Here is a 17,927-nt window from a genome sequence, read left to right as displayed (position 1 = left end):
ATTTGCTCATGTTATGATTTTCCATTCAGTTCAACTGGTGTCATATGGAGGTGTTAGACCTTCTCCTCCTGGAAACACTGATTTTGTGTTCCAAAATACGCAAAGTGGTCAAGGGGACACGACAATTAATAAACATTTCATGTATTGAACAGACTCTCCTTATAGCCCTTAGTTGCTTTCATTACAATTCCGTTTCCACTCTGAACAGCTAAACAATAATAGATTCGATGGACTTGGATATGTAAATAATTTAAGGTAGATCATCTCAACATTGCCAAATCGTTATCTTAGGAAACTGGATGCATCGACCTAGACATCTGGTTCTGGAGTATTAACCCTGAACCGTGTGTGTATCATTTTAGCACCATTCAGCTGTTATTTGCAGTGAATGGTGTCCTATGATTTTTTTTTCAGTCCACGAAAGGGGGGAAAAAATAAACATCCTAGTAAAGAGAATTACGTAAACGGAAAGACTTGATTCCTGTGCTTTGCACTATCGTTAGATGCAATTCACCCTTTTCTATCTCTCTCTCTAGAAGATTATTTTCTCAAGGCTTTTCGCATGTTCCAGAAAAAACGTCTGTTATCAGTAGTTATATACTTCTGGTTAAAATTAGGAGCTCTGTCATGAAATAAACTATAATACCAGACTTGATAAACCACGAATACCCAGATCACGAAGAATTCGGTATTGTGTGATCATCATAAAATGAAAGTTGTCTAATCACCGAGTGTTTTGTTAGCTGATTCACCAGTGTTTTTGAATGTTTTTAATCTACTCTATTTCAATACGAGAATACTTTATTTAAAAAAAAAGGGAAAAAATATCCACATAACAATATCCTGAAAAGCTTGAAAGTTTTCGTAAAGCAAGTTTGCTTTACGAAAGTTTTTTTTTTTTTTTCCGTTCCACTTCTTACATAAACACATTTGCACACAAAAATTGTTCTGGGGATAAGAAGTTTCAGCAACTATGAAAAAAAGAAAAAAAAAAGAATATTTAGGGAAAGAATCTACTTCACGTACATCAGTACAAGACGACAGAACATTTTTATGTTGTCTACTTGTTTTAGTGGTGACATCATAGATGCGTAAACAATCGACACAATATTTAGCTGATGGTGGGTTACGGAAACCCGGTGAGGGAGGAGGAACACAATAGGGTTGTTGTTTGGATTTAGTTGAGTTCAGGTGTGAAATGGATTACACTCTGCTAGCAAAGACTGTTTGTGGCAGTTAGCTGGAACGAGCACTCAACTCTAAGCAAGTGGGAATAGAGATGTGCCCAACAGTAGCCGTCGAGTGCTGACAGAGAAATATTGGACCCATTTGATCCCTAACCACCCTTAGTTACCCGTTGTGTTTTAATGGTATGATAAAATAGACCCTTCTTCGTTCGCTAAGGGTAGTTACCGAGTTCGGTGTAATTTGTGAGCATTTCTTCCTCTACCAATATGGATGGCAAGGTAGAGAGTAATGGAGTGAGCTCCCGAAAATGAATCGCATACATCCTTACACTTCAACAGCTATTGGCCTAATATTCGGCACAAAGAAGATGCAATACAACGTCATAAATGCCTCCTGATTTTCTCCTTTGCAAGGCATTCGAGCATATAATGCCAATAATAAAGATGCATAGGACCTAGGAGGCCGAATATCAAGCTCACGTTAATTTCCGATGATGACCGAGGGTTGCGATGGCAACTTCTGAGATTTTAGAATCTATTGGTTCTCTTGTGTCGTACAGGGTAGGAGCATGAAGAATGATGCCACAGGTGCCGACCAGTACAGCAACTGAAAAGATCCAAAGAAACAGACGATCGAGTACCATAGCAACGTATTTCCAGTCCTCTTTGACCTATGAAAGAAAAAGTATGAAAAATCATTCTAGGTGTCGATATGGTTAGATAAGAATTAAAAGAAGAGATAAGAATAAAAAAAAAGATACTATCATGCCATTCCATACAACATATACTAATTATAATGAAATGTATATTAGGCCTCAGAAAACTAACTTTCATCATATGTCGATACATAGCAACAAATATTCTGTGTACTTTGTTTATCATATTAACAAATATAGCTATGATAAAGAATGACCATCGCTTCAAACACACAAGAGATAACTTTCACTGTGTGTCATTAATGAATGATGCATGTAATACAAACATCACAGTATTGTATTACATGCAGTCTCTTATTCTTTATTATTATTATTAATCAGACGTTTACTAAGAGAAAATCCATGTACGGCTTAGTCAGTTCCAACGTACATACGAGATGTAACAATTACATTCCCGGAATGCATCTGTAAAAAAAAAAAGTCTACGTTTGGAACTATACATTAGTGGTATAGCTCCTCTAATTCGGAGAGCCTCCGTAGCTCAGTCAGTATGGACGAAGCCCTTTGGTTGGAAAGACCTGGGTTCGATTCCCGTCAGTGCCGTGAAGAACCTTTATCTGGTGGTCTCTTTCGACTAAAGGCGAGTTAGCCGGTCTCATACTGGGGTAGGATTTTTTTCACCCGGAAACTCGGGTTTTTCGTCCCCCAGAACATGCAAACTGGCCCCGTGAACACACATGGATTATAGTCATGAACACGTCCCAGCCATATGTCGGTCCCAAGCCCGGATAAAACCGGGGGGGGGGGGGGGGGTTGGAAAGCAATGGTGAACTATCCTGTAAAAATCTCACCAGGAATACTTTGTGGGCAGAGCCTACAAAGTCACCTACGGTCGGAAATGACTGAAGGGAAAATCAGTATCAGTACCCAATTCGGTAATCGATTTTTTGGCCAGAAACTCTCTCATGATGAGCGCAATATGGCTTGGGGTATTGTCGTGATGGATGAGCGACTTCTCAGGCCACAATTCAGGTCTTTTTCTCCGACCAGAATCTCGCCATCTTTTCTCGCTAAATAGCATTGTTGGTTGACCGTTTGTCCCTGTTCAATGAATTCAAAGAAACACACCTGCATGGTCTTAAACTGCACACGTGACATGAGTGATTTTTTCGGACATGGCGAACACGGGGTTTTCCACTTCATGCACTGGCGTTTTGCTTCGGGATCGTACTGGCAGCACCAAGTCTCGTCACCCACTTGACTTTCTTCAGAGTATCCACACCATATGCGACTTTCAATAGCTCCAACGTTCCAGTAGCAGTTTTGCCGATTTTCACACAAAATTTGATCACACGTTTTTACTGCCAAGTTTACACGCAGATCTCTAATGTACGTGTGGTGATTTGGTTGGAGTCACATGAGTAACGTGTTTGTACATGTTTTAACTAATGCGTGCGTAAATGGCTTGAGGTTTACGCACACATTAGTATTGTGAATACTAAATAACTAAATTATTGTGAATACTAAATAAATAAATAACTCATGTGACTCCAACCAAATCACCACACGTACATTCGGATTTGAAATAATGTTGAATCTTTAATATCCACTATTTCTATATAATTTTCCTCGCCTAAATAAATAAAGCCGTATGGCTCGCTTTCTTTATCAGTTATTTTTTTTATTTATATATCGTTAGAATTGTATTTATATCAGACTGCGTAGCTCTACTTAAACTCACGATTTAATGTTGGCCTTGTTTGTTCTTTTGTCATTAGGATTGCTTGTCTTTTGGCTTAATTTTTTTTTTTTTTATATCGAAGATTCCTACGACACGATAAGCAAGTATTTTGTTAACAAGACTGTTTTCATGTAATCCGTTTTCATTTTTGTTTATGAATTTTATTTCCAATAACAAGCGTATACTTGGAGAAAATTAATTCAACCATAATCAAGCAGATAGGGTTAGCGAAACGACTGAACAACGATTTAGGAAAATAGAGGGATACAAATAATATGGAGATGGAGACTGGGAGTAATTCATAAAGGTGATAATCATCATGGCTGCGAATGCTGGTCTTGAAATTCACGCTTGCTTTTGTTATCATTCAGGGAGTGTGATTGAAGTCTGATTAGCGGAATAATGAATTACTGACCATTTGAAACTATATATTTAGAAATTTATGTACATTTAATCATACAAATGCAACATTTATTTTACAAATGATATTCTATCTTTTTCAATTTAGCTACTTGAATACAAATTCTACCCTACAGTTCTTCTTTATGAACTGGTCAATAACATCGTCATAAAAAGTTGGTTGTAACTTAATTTTCCCAAGCAACACGCACACTTGTAAAGGCTGGCTGAAGCTCACTGGCTAGAGCTGCGTATGGCCTGTGTTTAAGCAACAGAGTGAGACGACGTGAAATGGCTATGCGCGCGCATGAAATCACTGCTGCTGCGAGGACTTGGAAGCTTCCACAACCGAGCAAGCCAAGGTAGCGTTGACTAGACGAGCAAGCATCGGCCTTCGATACACAACGCAAAGCTCAATTATTGCCGCGCAAGCTTAAAATGTCTTCTGCCTACAAAAATAAAAGCCTAAATGGAATGCTTATAAATGCATGCATTTACTAACAAATAAATAGTACTTCTTTCTCAAGTAATCTAACTTGCGCAGCAAGCATAGCAGGCATGGAGAATTCGCTACTGATAATTATGAGGAAGAAGGCAATTACGTAACCGTTTTTACGAAAGCCTCCAATTACTCTTGCAGCATGAATATGCCTATTGCGTTGTTGCATTCTTAGCCCATCCATGTTTTTGCTCACATTTATATTCTGTTTAGTTCATTGACTTAATTCATTTAGAATGAAATTTATCTCTCGTATTGATGAAATATATAAGGACTAAGGGTAAACGTAGTGGCAACAAGATTTTATTCATTTATTTATATTTTGAAGCACGTGAATAATTTATAGCTTGCCACATTAATTCTATTTGTTATTGCTCATACTACTGACACGTTATATATTGTGGGTATATAATGGAGTGATAATGCGCAACGCAATATATAGCCTCTATCAGTCAAATGTCAACTTGGCCTTGAATAGTGCGGTCATTCACAGACAGAGGGCGCTGATGATCGAAATGCTAATGAGGCAGCTTTTCTCCTACGGTTGCTTCGTAAATTATGGGCAGATACAGCAGAGGACGACTATTCGGTTACATTGTAATCCCTTTAGCTCTCATAAACAGTAGATTAACCCAGACGAGAAATGATGCTACCAAGTACGGGAAAGACGACGTGTCTTGATCCTTAAATAGAAGGGATCAAGTGTGAAATGCGCTATGTAGTCTGCAAAAACAATCTCCCATATCTCAACAGTGAATATCCGCATCCTGTTGAAACTAGGAAAATTATTTCTTGTGGAAAATGAAATAATAATGATAAATTGAAAGAGTCCATTGGCAAGATAGGACCCATCGATATGAAGAAAGAAGCAAGATTATGCTTCTGAGGTTGAACAGACAACCTACACAAAGAAAGATAATAATGATATCTTTATTAATAAAGACAATAATGATTCGGAATGAATCAATTCAGTGCCTGTACCCACTACCAACCTATGTTTATCAAGAATTGTGGTCCTATGATCAAAAGGATGAAAATAAAGGAATTATATATTAAATTCATTCATATATCAGACACTTCATATCCAAAACATGATCGTTTTAGTTTTTATGAATTTATAAAGTCTACAGAAAAAGTTTATTATAAAGCGAGTTTTAAATTCAAAGATTCGACATTATTGGAAGATATGACGGATGGCATGGCATAGAAAAGCGAAACGAAAGAGGAGACACTTACTGGATCTTACTTGAGAAAATGAACCAGTTTTTGAAGATACAATTTTTTTTTTTCCCACTCACTATTACATAAATATACGAGGACAATTCCCGGATTCTTCCACTAAAAACTATATTGATTACATATTATGAAGGAAAATGTGGAAATTTTCATTATGGAATGTGAATATCCTTGAAAAGATTAATTAGATTCAGACCACGAACTACTCTAAAACTGAGATGAAGATTGGATTTGGACATAATAGAAATAAAACCAAGACTAGACACATAACTACTAAAGAAAACAAAGGAAGAAAAAGTAGAAAGAAATGAAAACGAACATGATCATTAATAAATAATTCCCAGAACAAATAACTCAAACGTGGTAACTGATGAGATTTTGAAGCTATGGGAAAGAACAAAATAAAAAAGAAATTCTAAGCCTAAATATTCCTAAACCACAACAAAAACAAAGCTGTGTAGAATTTTGTAAATTAATACAGCCAGACTGCGTAAAACGGAGCCAAAGCTGATAGGTAAAACGCATAAGGTCGAACTATGTGAGAAGCTGACTTATCGGGACTTAACACTTGACAACAGTGCAAGAAATAGCAACGGACCAAAACCTATCACTATTCGCTGTGAAAAATACTGATGCCCATAGCACACAAACAAATAAAAGATATCTGTATGACTTTATACAACTTTACCAGAAAGTGTCCCAAGACACAGATCAAACATTTTGCGGGCGCCCCCTATACAAAATAAAGAAGAAATATCAGAGATTTTAGAAATAGAAGTAAATGAACAGTTAACCAAACGAAGTTTTAATACAATGCTCGAATAACAATATTTCTTCTAAACTGTTTAAACATAGATGGTTTAAACCCGTATTGCATCGAGACATTTGCTACTCTTATTACAAGAATCATCAGGGCCAAGATTCGACTTACTATAATTCCAACTCTTAAATTTAGCTTTATTGGTCAGACACATTTATTTCATTGAGGTATTCAACCAGACATGGTGTGTCAAACTTTACGGGTTAAATCCAATTAAAGAAAGAATTAGAGCACCTTGGAAACGGCAAGCAAAAAACAGTAGTTTCTATCGCTTCTTCATTTCCCAATTCCTCCCATCTCTAATAATCGCATCATTCAACAATTTCGACGAAATATGGAATATACATGATTCATAAGATATTCAATCCAATTCGATTAAGACGAAGAGGAAGTTTTAGGGATCGCTTCTTCAGTCGACACCTCTGCAGATTGATTTCGACGAGAGATTCATCAACTGTTCTAGAAGGTTAACCTAAATAACAATAACACAGCTTAAAGCGGCCAAGTGTATTAAGGAAGCAGGATGTTGGCAATGGATTTGGAACGACTACTTGACTGAAATAATTCTACAACTGTTTATAGCCTAAAATTCCATCTGAAATACAAGCAAGACGGTAACCGTAGCAACACTAATCTCTAAATTGTAGCCGATCTCTTCCTCTCACACAAAACTTGCTCATTTTTAAAAAAACGAGATTATTTTGTTATATTGATGATTATCGACTTTAAGCTTTGTAAAAATAAACTAATGAAAAAATGCCGTTTTACGATTGATAGTTAAAAGTTCACTTACGCTCATCTGTTCTTCGTAACGGCGAGTGTGGTTGGCAATGTAGTGAACAGATTCCATGGCTCTCTGGAAGTCTGGACACAAATGAAGTCTCTTCACTGCAGGAGAACTACTGTCGTGAGATTCTACGTCCGCCTCAGGGGGAGGGTGAATTCGTCCTTCTGTTCCGTGAATGCGACAACCACTGTAATGACCACCCAAGACGAAATCGCTGTCCCTGGTGGGTCGGATAGGACATGACTCCGACTGAAAGCCGTAATCCCTTAGTTCTGTTCCGTTGCACGTGCGAACCAGTATCTTTGGTGAATCATTCTCGGGATAGTTTGGCCTCCTCATGAGAAGAAGGCGAGGGAGAAGATGCAGAAAGACGCGTTTGACCCACGGTGCCATCGTGTGAGTTGATGGCGTCCTAAAATGAACGTTAAGAACCACAACAGTGACGCAAATAGAGAGCGTGACCAAGATCATGGTGAAGAGCAAGTACTTGCCGAGCAACGGGACCACTAGAGAAGTCGGGGGAATGATCTCCGCCAACAATAGGAAAAAAACAGTGAGAGACAGAAGGATTGAGATGCTAAGACTGACTTTTTCTCCACTGTCTGATGGCAGGTAGAACACTAGCACCGTCAAGAAAGAAATCCCCATACAAGGGATAATAAGATTCACAGTGTAGAAAAGCGTCTTCCTACGCATGCTGATATTAAAGGTGATGTCGATATACGGTTCGCTGCAACACGTGTAAAATTTCTCGTTGCGAATTGCTGGCACTTCGAGAAGGTCCCACTCGACACTCAGGTAGAACTCCGTTAAGTCAATACCGACTTCCACTAGGTTGGTCTTGGTTGTATCGTCTTTATGCCTCAGATCTACCTGGAAAGAAGGAAAATTTGGAACTACATTAGAGATCGAAATTACATCTATAGACATCATTTATTTGACTGTTATGCAAAGATTTAATATTTTTAAAATGGTACCAAAAATAGTATATTAGAAAATCACTACTGAAGAATATTGTCTTTACTCTTCACTCATGTAATCATCGCGGGAACGATTCCGGTATATTTCCACTACGATAACATTCATTTTACTATATCGAGTTTCTTCTCGTGGTGGCTGTGCATCTAGATTAATAATGCATAGCAATAAAATGCTTCTACCTGAAAGTAAGCGATCCATTGTGTCAAAGATGTTGTTCCCAGGCATAAATTACCCCACGACTCAACCGCTAATGGCTGATAAAGTTTCCATCCATTTCGCACTTCATCCCAATAGATCGATTGATGCACTCGACTCTCCTAGCTAATATATGCTTCTGAAAAGTCGTTAACTTTATTTAAGCAGCCTACTGAGATTATAATAATCCACAGAGAAGATGGTAACGACCTCATTGTGCTACCACACAGTTGTTTAACAGTCGTATGGATAATCTTATAATATTCTTCATATTTCCATTATATAACAATTGGTCGAGTAAGACCTTGATAATTAAGAACTTGTTTATTAATAATCATCTACCCATGTAGATTTTCCTAAAACTGATTTATAAAGAATGATCTTCAATACAATATATCGTTGTGTTTATTTTGATTATGTTCCTAGGAGTGATGAATGATGCTTTAAGTTGGAAGTAACTGACTTTTAATAGAATGATCACGTACGAGGGTGGTCTGAAACGTCTTGGCCTCGAACATAGATGGCAACACTATCTGCAAGTTTTTTTTTTCTACGTTGGTACATCTGTCATAAGCATCCATGTGAAATTGCAAGTCATTCTATCGAGTAGTTTGTTTTATACAGCTGTCTGAAGCAAAAGTGTTGTCTATATCCCTTGAAATTGAGTATCGTGTGGTTATAAAATTCTTCATAAAAGAAGATTTAACGGCAAAAGAAATTCACTTGAAGTTCATTCTTCCTTCTTCGTTTTCGACAATTAAGAAAGGGGCTGCCGAGTTTAAACATGGCCGTACCAGCCTTGAAGAGATCCAAGTGAAGGAGGTCCAAAAAGTGTAACAACACCAGAAATCATTGATCAAGCGCATCATACGGTATTGGATGACCGGCGAGTCAAACAGCGCGAAATTGTTGAGACTATAGGCATTTCAAAAGAATATGCAGGATATATTTCACATGAAGAATTGCAAATGAAAAAGCTTTCCGCAAAATGGGTGCGACGCCTGCTTCTGCAGATCAAAAACGTACTCGCATGAAAATTTCTGAACAGTGCTTGGAGAGTTTTAACAAGAATAAAACTGATTTTGTGCGTCGATTTATTACTATGGGTGAGACTTGGATTCACCATTACACACCAGAATCCAAACGGCAGTCAGAATAGTAGACACAATCAGGTTGTTCAGCGCCAAAGAAGACAAAGTCGGTTCCATCAGTAGGAAAAGTCATGGCATCGGTGTTTTGGGATGCTAAAGGCATTCTGTTTATTAATTATCTTGAAAAGGGTAAAACAATAACCGGGGAATATCATTCCGATCTTTTAACCTGACTAGATGAAAGTTTATGAGAAAAGACCCGGTTTGCGAAGGAAAAAAAATATAATCTTTCACCAGGACAATGCACCCGCTCACAAAAGTGTTTAGGTAAAGAGAAAATTAAGGGATCTGCATATGAATTGTTGGAAGAACATCCACCCTATTCCTCAGATTTGGCTCCCGCTGACTTCTATCTCTTCCCAAAACTAAAATTCTTCCTCACTGGTCATCGTTTTTCTTCAAATCAAGAGGTGATTGCAGCTGTAGAGGGGTATTTTGCAGATCTTACTGAGAACCACTACAGGGATGGAATAATGGCGCTGGAGCATCGCTGGAATAAATGTATTAGTCTTAAGGGAGATTATGTTGAAAAATAAAAATTATTTTGAAATTATAAATTCGTTTTTTCATTGTTTGGACGAGAACTTTTCAGACCACCCTCGTATATATCCACAGTAATGGCAGATAACGTGCTAAAAATAACTCAAATGCTATTTGTCATTCGTAGTTTTTCCATTACACGTAATGTGAGACAGCAAGCTATATAACTTCAAAAAGACGGGCATATTTGTTCAGCGCTAGTGAATGGTTCCCTTTATTCTTGCCAGTGGTCCTTAGGATCATAAAATCTGGATGTTAAAAGAGAGAGAGAATCGACATATTTTTTTTTCAATTAAAAGGAATCCTCAGATATGTTATTTTTTTTTTTTAAAAATCAGGTAATCTGTGAATCTGAAACATTTAAAATTCATAACATGATACATACGTAGCTTAGTTTCTTGAACGTATAAAAATTAGTTCTTTCATTTCGTGCGTTTGAAACAAATACGCTACAAGTCATACGGGCATAAAAAATAAGATATTAAGAAGGATAAAGATTATGACTGGAGGTATCTATGGAGGTAGTTAAATCTAAGTATAACAAATGGGTTTTGTGATTCTTATGCCTTAATCGTAATTGACTGCAATCTCGCTTTCGTGGTCCAACTTATCATGTGCCTTTGTTTGTTGCTCTTATGTTAATCTTGGGAATTTTAAGCTTTTTTTTTTATTTTTCAGTTTTATTAGTAATTTATTTCTTTTAATTTATTACGTCTATTTTTATTATTTATGTGGAATTTCTAGTCTCATTTATTTGTGAACTTTTCTCACAGGAAGATCCCGAAGACGATGGATGGATGTGGTAATGAAAGAGTTAAGACAGCTGGATGAATACTTTACACCAGATGCCGCTGATGGCAGAAGCAGATGGAGACACCTAGTGATGGCAGATTTAGGCCTAAATGGTCGATTAAGCTGTTAAAAAAGATGTGTTAACGATAAATTCACACCAATTACAAATATGTATTATTCATCTATCCGTTAACGTTTTTTTTTCAGAAAAATAAATAAAAATCACGCTAAATCCTTTTCCTGTTCTACAAAAAGTTTTAATGCAAAGATGATTTTCATTCAGAACGACTTTTTTTTTTTTTTTTTCAGGATGGAACAATGTATCGAATGAGCTTGTGATATACGGAAAAAAATTCTTGGCGTCATTTAGTGTTAAATTGGTCTTGATAAAATTTTTAAATCTATAAATGAGAATAGTGACGTATCTATTTGTATTCGACGAATAAATTCTCAACAAGTGCAGTTAAATTAGAAGAAGGCAATTTCATTAGCTCATTAATATGGAAACACTGGACTTAGTCTTTAAGTTGGTTTTTCGACCTCCCTTGGTTTCGTTGTGTGACGATTGGGAGGGAGATGTTAAGTTAAGGTTCTAGAAAACATGGAAAGGTGCTTCCGGAAAGAAAAAGAAAGAAAAAACGGTAAACGAAAAAGTATTTAAATTATAATTCGGCTTACCAGAATTTATGAAAATCACCTCATTTTTCTAAAATGAAAAAAAAAAATAAAAATAATAAATTTGTTGTGCGATACTATTTCATTGTCAATAATTCCGAATCATTCTAAGCTGTTTATATATGATAGCTTATGACTTCTATTATTGATTATTATACCGATAATAAAGTTAGAAACAATATACTGCGTTGCTTCTCTATTCTTCACTTGCTAACGTATCGGAATAAGCAAGAGGATGCTGATCTGAGCACAAAGACTGAACACCTTAATGAACCGAGGTTAGCATGAAAATTCGGTACATTGCTGAATGCAGTCATCACGTACGTTAGGAAAAATCCTGTAGTCTCCATGATTCTTGCAACAGTCACGAATTCACTGCTTTCCTATATGCATTGAACTATCTTACTGAAAGCAAATTCCTGTTAGCTTGGATGTTATTTGCATCGGTTGGTTGTGCATGCTGAAGGCAAAATGCATCTTGTTTCGTATTTTCTCGGACGTTAATTATGTAACGTCGCTCCGCTAAAATAGTTATATACCACTCACGTTACCGGAGCTTGTAATGAAAACTTAACCAGAAAAGCAGTGGGGTGGAGAAAGACGTCTTCCTCTACGGACAGAGTCTATTCAATCCACTTTCTGTCCTTGGGCCAGCTGATGTACGAGTAAAAGTCTAACAGAGAAAGCTTCAGGTCTGCTTTTTAGGTTATTTTTCGTTCACTCTTCTTATTATAGGATATCTTAGAGGGCAGATACAATTTTCTATCTTTTATTAGATTTGTTTGAGTCTACAATTTGATAGGCGAGTTGTAAGCTCCTTGCTTTGGAGTCATTTGAATCGATATTAAAAATAAATAATCGGGGATTGTACCCTTTACTCTAGTGATGTTAACGAGAATATGGTTGCTGTCGTTATTTAATATTAGGCTAAGTCAACCCTCTCTACCTTGGTGGAGGGGAGGGGGTGGAGAAACAAATACTGATATTTCGAGGAAAAAAAAACTTTACTAACTCGGCTTTTCAAGAGTTAGTTTGAAAAACTATTAAAATGTTTCCCGCATCCTAGACAGGATTAGAACTAAAATATTGTATTTCATTTTATTATTTATGTTTTGTTTTGTCGCTTAGAGCAAATGGCAGGAAAAAAAACCCATTCAGCTTCTCTGGCAACCAAAAAACCGGAGATCCTGTTTCTCTGTATTTTTGAACGATTTTTCGAGATATTTTTTGATTTAGTTGTTTTAAGATAGTGAAGATTCTGTCCTCGGGAAATATTTCTGTTGTTTTTTTCTCTTAATCTTAATTACGCTGTTTCTACAACTTAACTACTGTTTTGGTAAAACTTAGTTCAAGGGATTAGTCATCTCTAAAAAGTCGAGAAATCAATTTCTATAAAAAAAAAAGAAGAAAAAAAATAAGATGATGAAGAATTCAGTTTTATTCTTAATAATCCTCTATGAATATGAGCATTAATCTTTTCTTTTCTTTTTTTTTTTCATCATCGTAGTTTCTAATCATTAATCTTACCTTGAACCCGTCGTAAGTCCAGGATCCGAATTTCATGAGACACGTTTGCTCATCGAAAGGAAAATATTCCACATCAATCTCACAAGAGCTTTTGTAGATGGCTGGAGGCTTCCATTGAATATTTCCATTGAACTCAAGCTGTGCTTTCGTCTCCAGTGTTACTTCGAAGTTGCCATCAGCACTGAAAAAGGAATAAAGTGTGTTTAGTGACTGATTGGAACAATCTATCGACTAAATATGAACGATGCTTCCTATGTTTTAATAGTAGTACACAGAAAAAAAGGAATAGCAAAGGGGTCAGGAATCGAGGAGTATTTTCATGCTACACACACACACTCTCTCTCTCTCTCTCAACATCGTATGTTAACGACAGCATTGAGAGAGTACTGTGATAAGTGCTGTGCATATACGAGGGTAGTCTGAAAAGTTTTAGGCCTCGACCATAGATGGCAAGACTATCGGCAAGATTTTTTCTCTAAGTTGGTACATCTGTCATAAGCATCCATGTGAAATTGCAGTCAGTCTATCAAGTAGTTTGTTTTATACAGCTGTTTGAAGCAAAAGTGTTGTCTGTATCCCTTGAAATGGATAAAATTGAGTAACAACACCAGAAACCATTGATCAAGTGTGCACGATATGGTAATGGATGACCGGCGAGTCAAAGTGCGTGAAATTGCTATATAGGCTATAGGCATTTCAAAAGAACGGGTAGGATATATTTTGCATGAAGAATTGCAAATGAAAAGGCTTTGTGCAAGATGGGTGCCGCGTTTGCTCATAGCAGATCAAAAACGCACTCGAATAAAAATCTCTGAAGAGTTATTGGAGCGTTTTAACAGGAATAAAACTGATTTTGTTCGTAGATTTATTACTATGGATGAGACTTGGATTCACCATTACAAACCAGCAATCGGCAGTCAATACAGTGGACAGAAACCAGCTCTTCAGCGCCAAAGAAGACAAAGTCGGTTCCATCAGCAGGAAAGTTCATGGCATCGGGGTTTTGGGATGCTAAAGGCATTTTGTTTATTAATTATCTTGAGAAAGGTAAAACAATAGGCCAGGGAATATTATTCTGATCTTTTAACCAGACAAGACGAAAAAATTCGTGAGAAAAGACCCGGTTTGCAGAAGACAAAAATCATCTTTCACCAGGACAATGCACCTGCCCACAAAGGTGTTTTGTCAATGGAAAAATTAAGGGATCTACACTACGAATTGTTGGAACATCCACCCTATTCCCCAGATTTGGCTCCCTCTGACTTCTATCTCTTCCCAAAACTAAAACACTTCCTCGCTGGTCAGCGTTTTTCTTCGAATCAAGAGGTGATTGAGGAGTATTTTGCAGATCTTACTGAGAACCACTACAGGGACGGGATAATGGTGCTGGAATAAATGTGTTAATGTTAAGGAAAATTATGTTGAAAAAAAAAAAACGAAATTATAAATTCATTTTTCCATTGTTAGGCCGAGAACTTTTCAGACCACCCTCGTATGTTCAGCAGTGTATAAGATACAAAGTGAATGCTTGAGCAGTTTATAAGGGAGGGTGGAATCTCTTTAAACTGACAAAATTTAATTCGCTCATGTTTTCGTTCATTTTTTACGAGTTCAACCAAGGTCAAATGTCAGCCAGCGATTCCTTTCTAGCAGACCAATCAGAGGGAAGTTACTGGAATAGGACTATAAGGTTTGATTGATGAGCATGGAGAAATTTCTTCCTCTAAATATCAGAGAGTACGGAGAGGTGAAACCAAATATGTTCTGTGTGACCAAACACTGCCATGAAGTCAACAAATTCAAACATTTCTTTTCGATGGCAGCACACAACTTTTGTGACCTGCCACGCGATGTGATTAGAAATTGTCGGTGGTTTGCAAGGGGAAGTCAGTAAAATTAATTCTCTGCTATCCTAAAAGCACCCAAATGTCACTTTTGAAGTGCTCGCGATAGCAGTTTATTGTACAGAATAACAACACATTTCTCCCAGTAGCTACATCAATGCGATGTTGCTTTTTGGACCACAAAACTTGTACTATTCCATCGTTCTTCAGGTGTAAACACGAAGTGGAGAGACGCCACATTTCTAACAGCTGTAATCGCTGAAAATAATTATAAAACTAAGTAAGGATTCATCTTTCATAATATCTTCATAGTTTTATTTATTGGAAGTTTATTTTTCACCTTGGTTAGACTATAATAAATTTAGTTTAGTCCTTTATCCAAGTGTAAGCAAACAAAGCTTGCGCATGAAAATATCTTCAGGACTGAGGTAAGGTGGTACATCCCTTGGCAACTCGTAGCAAAGGTGGACCAAGATCTCATCACTCCTTGTCTCAGTATCTCCCATAATGCAAAGCACATCTCTTTGCGGACATGTATACTGCTATGCATTAAGGGAAGGGTCACCACCCAGACCGGGTTCGACCTTTATTGAGGTCTCGTCGGTGGGAGGCAGACCCAGAGTGGCGATACTAAGGCAGGGAAGATGCTGAGACAAGGAGTGATGAGAACTTGGTCCACCTTTGCTACGGGTTGCCAAGGGATGTACCACCTTACCTCAGTCTTGAAGATATTTTCAGGCGCAAACTTTGTTTGCTTACACTTGGATAAAGGATTAAACTAAATTTATTATAGTTTTATTTAGTTTGCTCGTAATTCAGACCAAATCGAAGTAATAGAAGTAACAGAACAGTTCAGCATTGCTAAACTTTGTATGTTTAGGTTCGTGATTTCTCGTTACATTTTTACTAATGCCTGAAATAAAGAGGCATCCCGATTGTTTGTCATTTGCACGTATAGAAAACTGTGTACAGGAACTAACTATACCAATGCTAGCCAATCAGCATGCGTTCAATAACAAAGAAATATTTTTACAACAGATATCGCTACAATTTTATTTTTCCTATAATTTTAAAATTATAACACACGCATAATTATCTTCGGGCTGCTCCACTAGTCCTAGCTGGTGGAGCTTTATTTAAATATTTATACATAATAAATATATAATTTATAAACAATGGTTTCATTTATAGACAAAGTCTATTTATGACTTTTGCGCCACCCTGTATATATAACCACAGGAAAATAATTCAAATCCATCAAAATGACAACACAAAGTTTAATCATACTTTATTTTTACTGTTCGTTTTTAGCTTTCGCTACCCATCTTACCTCAGTTTGCTTCATGTTGGTCTGTGAATAAAGCAAATAAGTTCACTTACTTGTTATACAGAACAATATCGGGCCTCCAGATGTGGTCTGACGGCACATGTAACATCCTTACACCCCCATACTCGTTCGGTTCCCAAGTCAGCTTGTAGTCCTTCCAGTACTGAAATATAAGATATTGATCATTAAGAGCGCTGCTGTTGAAGAACAAGATCATACAAGTTACTGCAATATAAGAAAATTGATCCGTGGAGCACATAACTGATTTGTGGATAAGAGTGGCACAAGGGAAGGTTTTATGGCGAGTCATAAACACAAAACTCTCATAACTTGGGTAAGTAAAATATTGATATCATAATTCACTACAGGAAAGGGAAAACAAGCAATTTAGCAGACGAGAAGCATGCGCAGTGTATGAAGCTAGCTACTACTAAATAATACACTTAAGTGTTCTTGTTCATATCGGACAGAAAGGAATGGTATTGTCTTACAAGAAAAGTATGTTTAGGACTTATATTTAGACAGCTTGTCATCGCAAAATTATTTAACTACCTAATTTATTCTTAACTTAGCAATAAGTACTGTGCATTTAATAGTTTCCTTATTTTTATGTGTGAATCCCGCACATGAAAGGTTGTAAACTTATTCACATTTAGTACCGTAAGTGGACAATGGAAATGCCATTAAAAATAATTCGAATATTTATTTTTTATGACTACTGAATTTTCGAAGCCTGTTACCACACTTTACATTAAAAAAATTAATTGCATCTATGTAATGTGAAAAATAATATTCCTTTTGACGTTTTATTGATTTTCTACTGCAAGTTTCAAAATATCAATGATACATGCTTTTTTAAGTGGGCTATGAAGAAACGAACTAACCTCCCCGCCCCCAACCAAAAAAAGTAGGTGTGTGAGATGAACTTCAAATACTGGAGTCAAACAATAATAATATATTATTTAGGAAACGTCATCGAAAAGCATGCTATAGCAGTGAGAGAAGTTTGGGCTATCCTATTTTACTGATTCTTGGCTGTTCAGCGATTTTAAAAAATCGCTATATTTACATTTGTGAATGTAGTAAAAAGCCACGTTACTTGAATGGTTATTATCATGTTAAGGTCATGGCAGATGAATATATATATACAGGGCGGTTCAAAATTCCACGTACAAACTTTGAGGGGAGGTAGAGAACATCAAAATCGACCATATTCATATAGGAAAGCATGACAGGAAACGCCACCGGAAGGTACTAACAGGGATACACAAAGATACAGAAATAACACAAGACAGTAAGTAGTGTAAAAAACTTTATTAGGCGTAACTGAACAGTTCAATAGTAGTTGGATACATAATATGGTAAACGAGGTGCATGTCTGCCATCTCGGCGTTCGTAAAACGACGCATATTCTTCGTACGACGTCGAAAGCTTGAATGAGGAAGCCCCACTTGCTCACCTGGAGCGCTGACGAACAGCGCCACCTATCACTTTCGGGTGGCGTTTCCGGTCATGCTTTCCTATGTGAATATGGTTGATTTTGATGTTCTCTACCTTCCCCCCCCCCCAC

General features: G+C 36.9%; 1 protein-coding gene across 1 annotated transcript in view; it reads right to left on the bottom strand.

Annotated features, from left to right (window-relative positions):
* Nucleotides 1–1,663: 1,663 nt before the first annotated feature.
* The window catches only part of LOC150094150 (acetylcholine receptor subunit alpha-like), a 226,546-nt gene continuing 210,282 nt past the window's right edge, over nt 1,664–17,927 (bottom strand). Inside the window, exons 4-7 of the mRNA XM_090412411.1 lie at nt 16,411–16,520; nt 13,187–13,367; nt 7,332–8,198; nt 1,664–1,858 (exon numbers count right to left, since the gene is read on the bottom strand). Coding sequence (XP_090268537.1) covers nt 1,664–1,858; nt 7,332–8,198; nt 13,187–13,367; nt 16,411–16,520 — 1,353 coding nt within the window. The remainder of the gene's footprint in view (nt 1,859–7,331; nt 8,199–13,186; nt 13,368–16,410; nt 16,521–17,927) is intronic.

Source organism: Typopeltis vanoorti, chromosome 22 (assembly GCF_054136105.1).
Source record: "Typopeltis vanoorti isolate ZY-2024b chromosome 22, IOZ_Tvanoo_1.0, whole genome shotgun sequence".
NCBI classification, from domain to species: domain Eukaryota; kingdom Metazoa; phylum Arthropoda; class Arachnida; order Uropygi; family Thelyphonidae; genus Typopeltis; species Typopeltis vanoorti.
The sequence above is the reverse complement of the archived record's forward strand: the minus strand, read 5'-3'. Positions and strand labels throughout refer to the sequence as shown.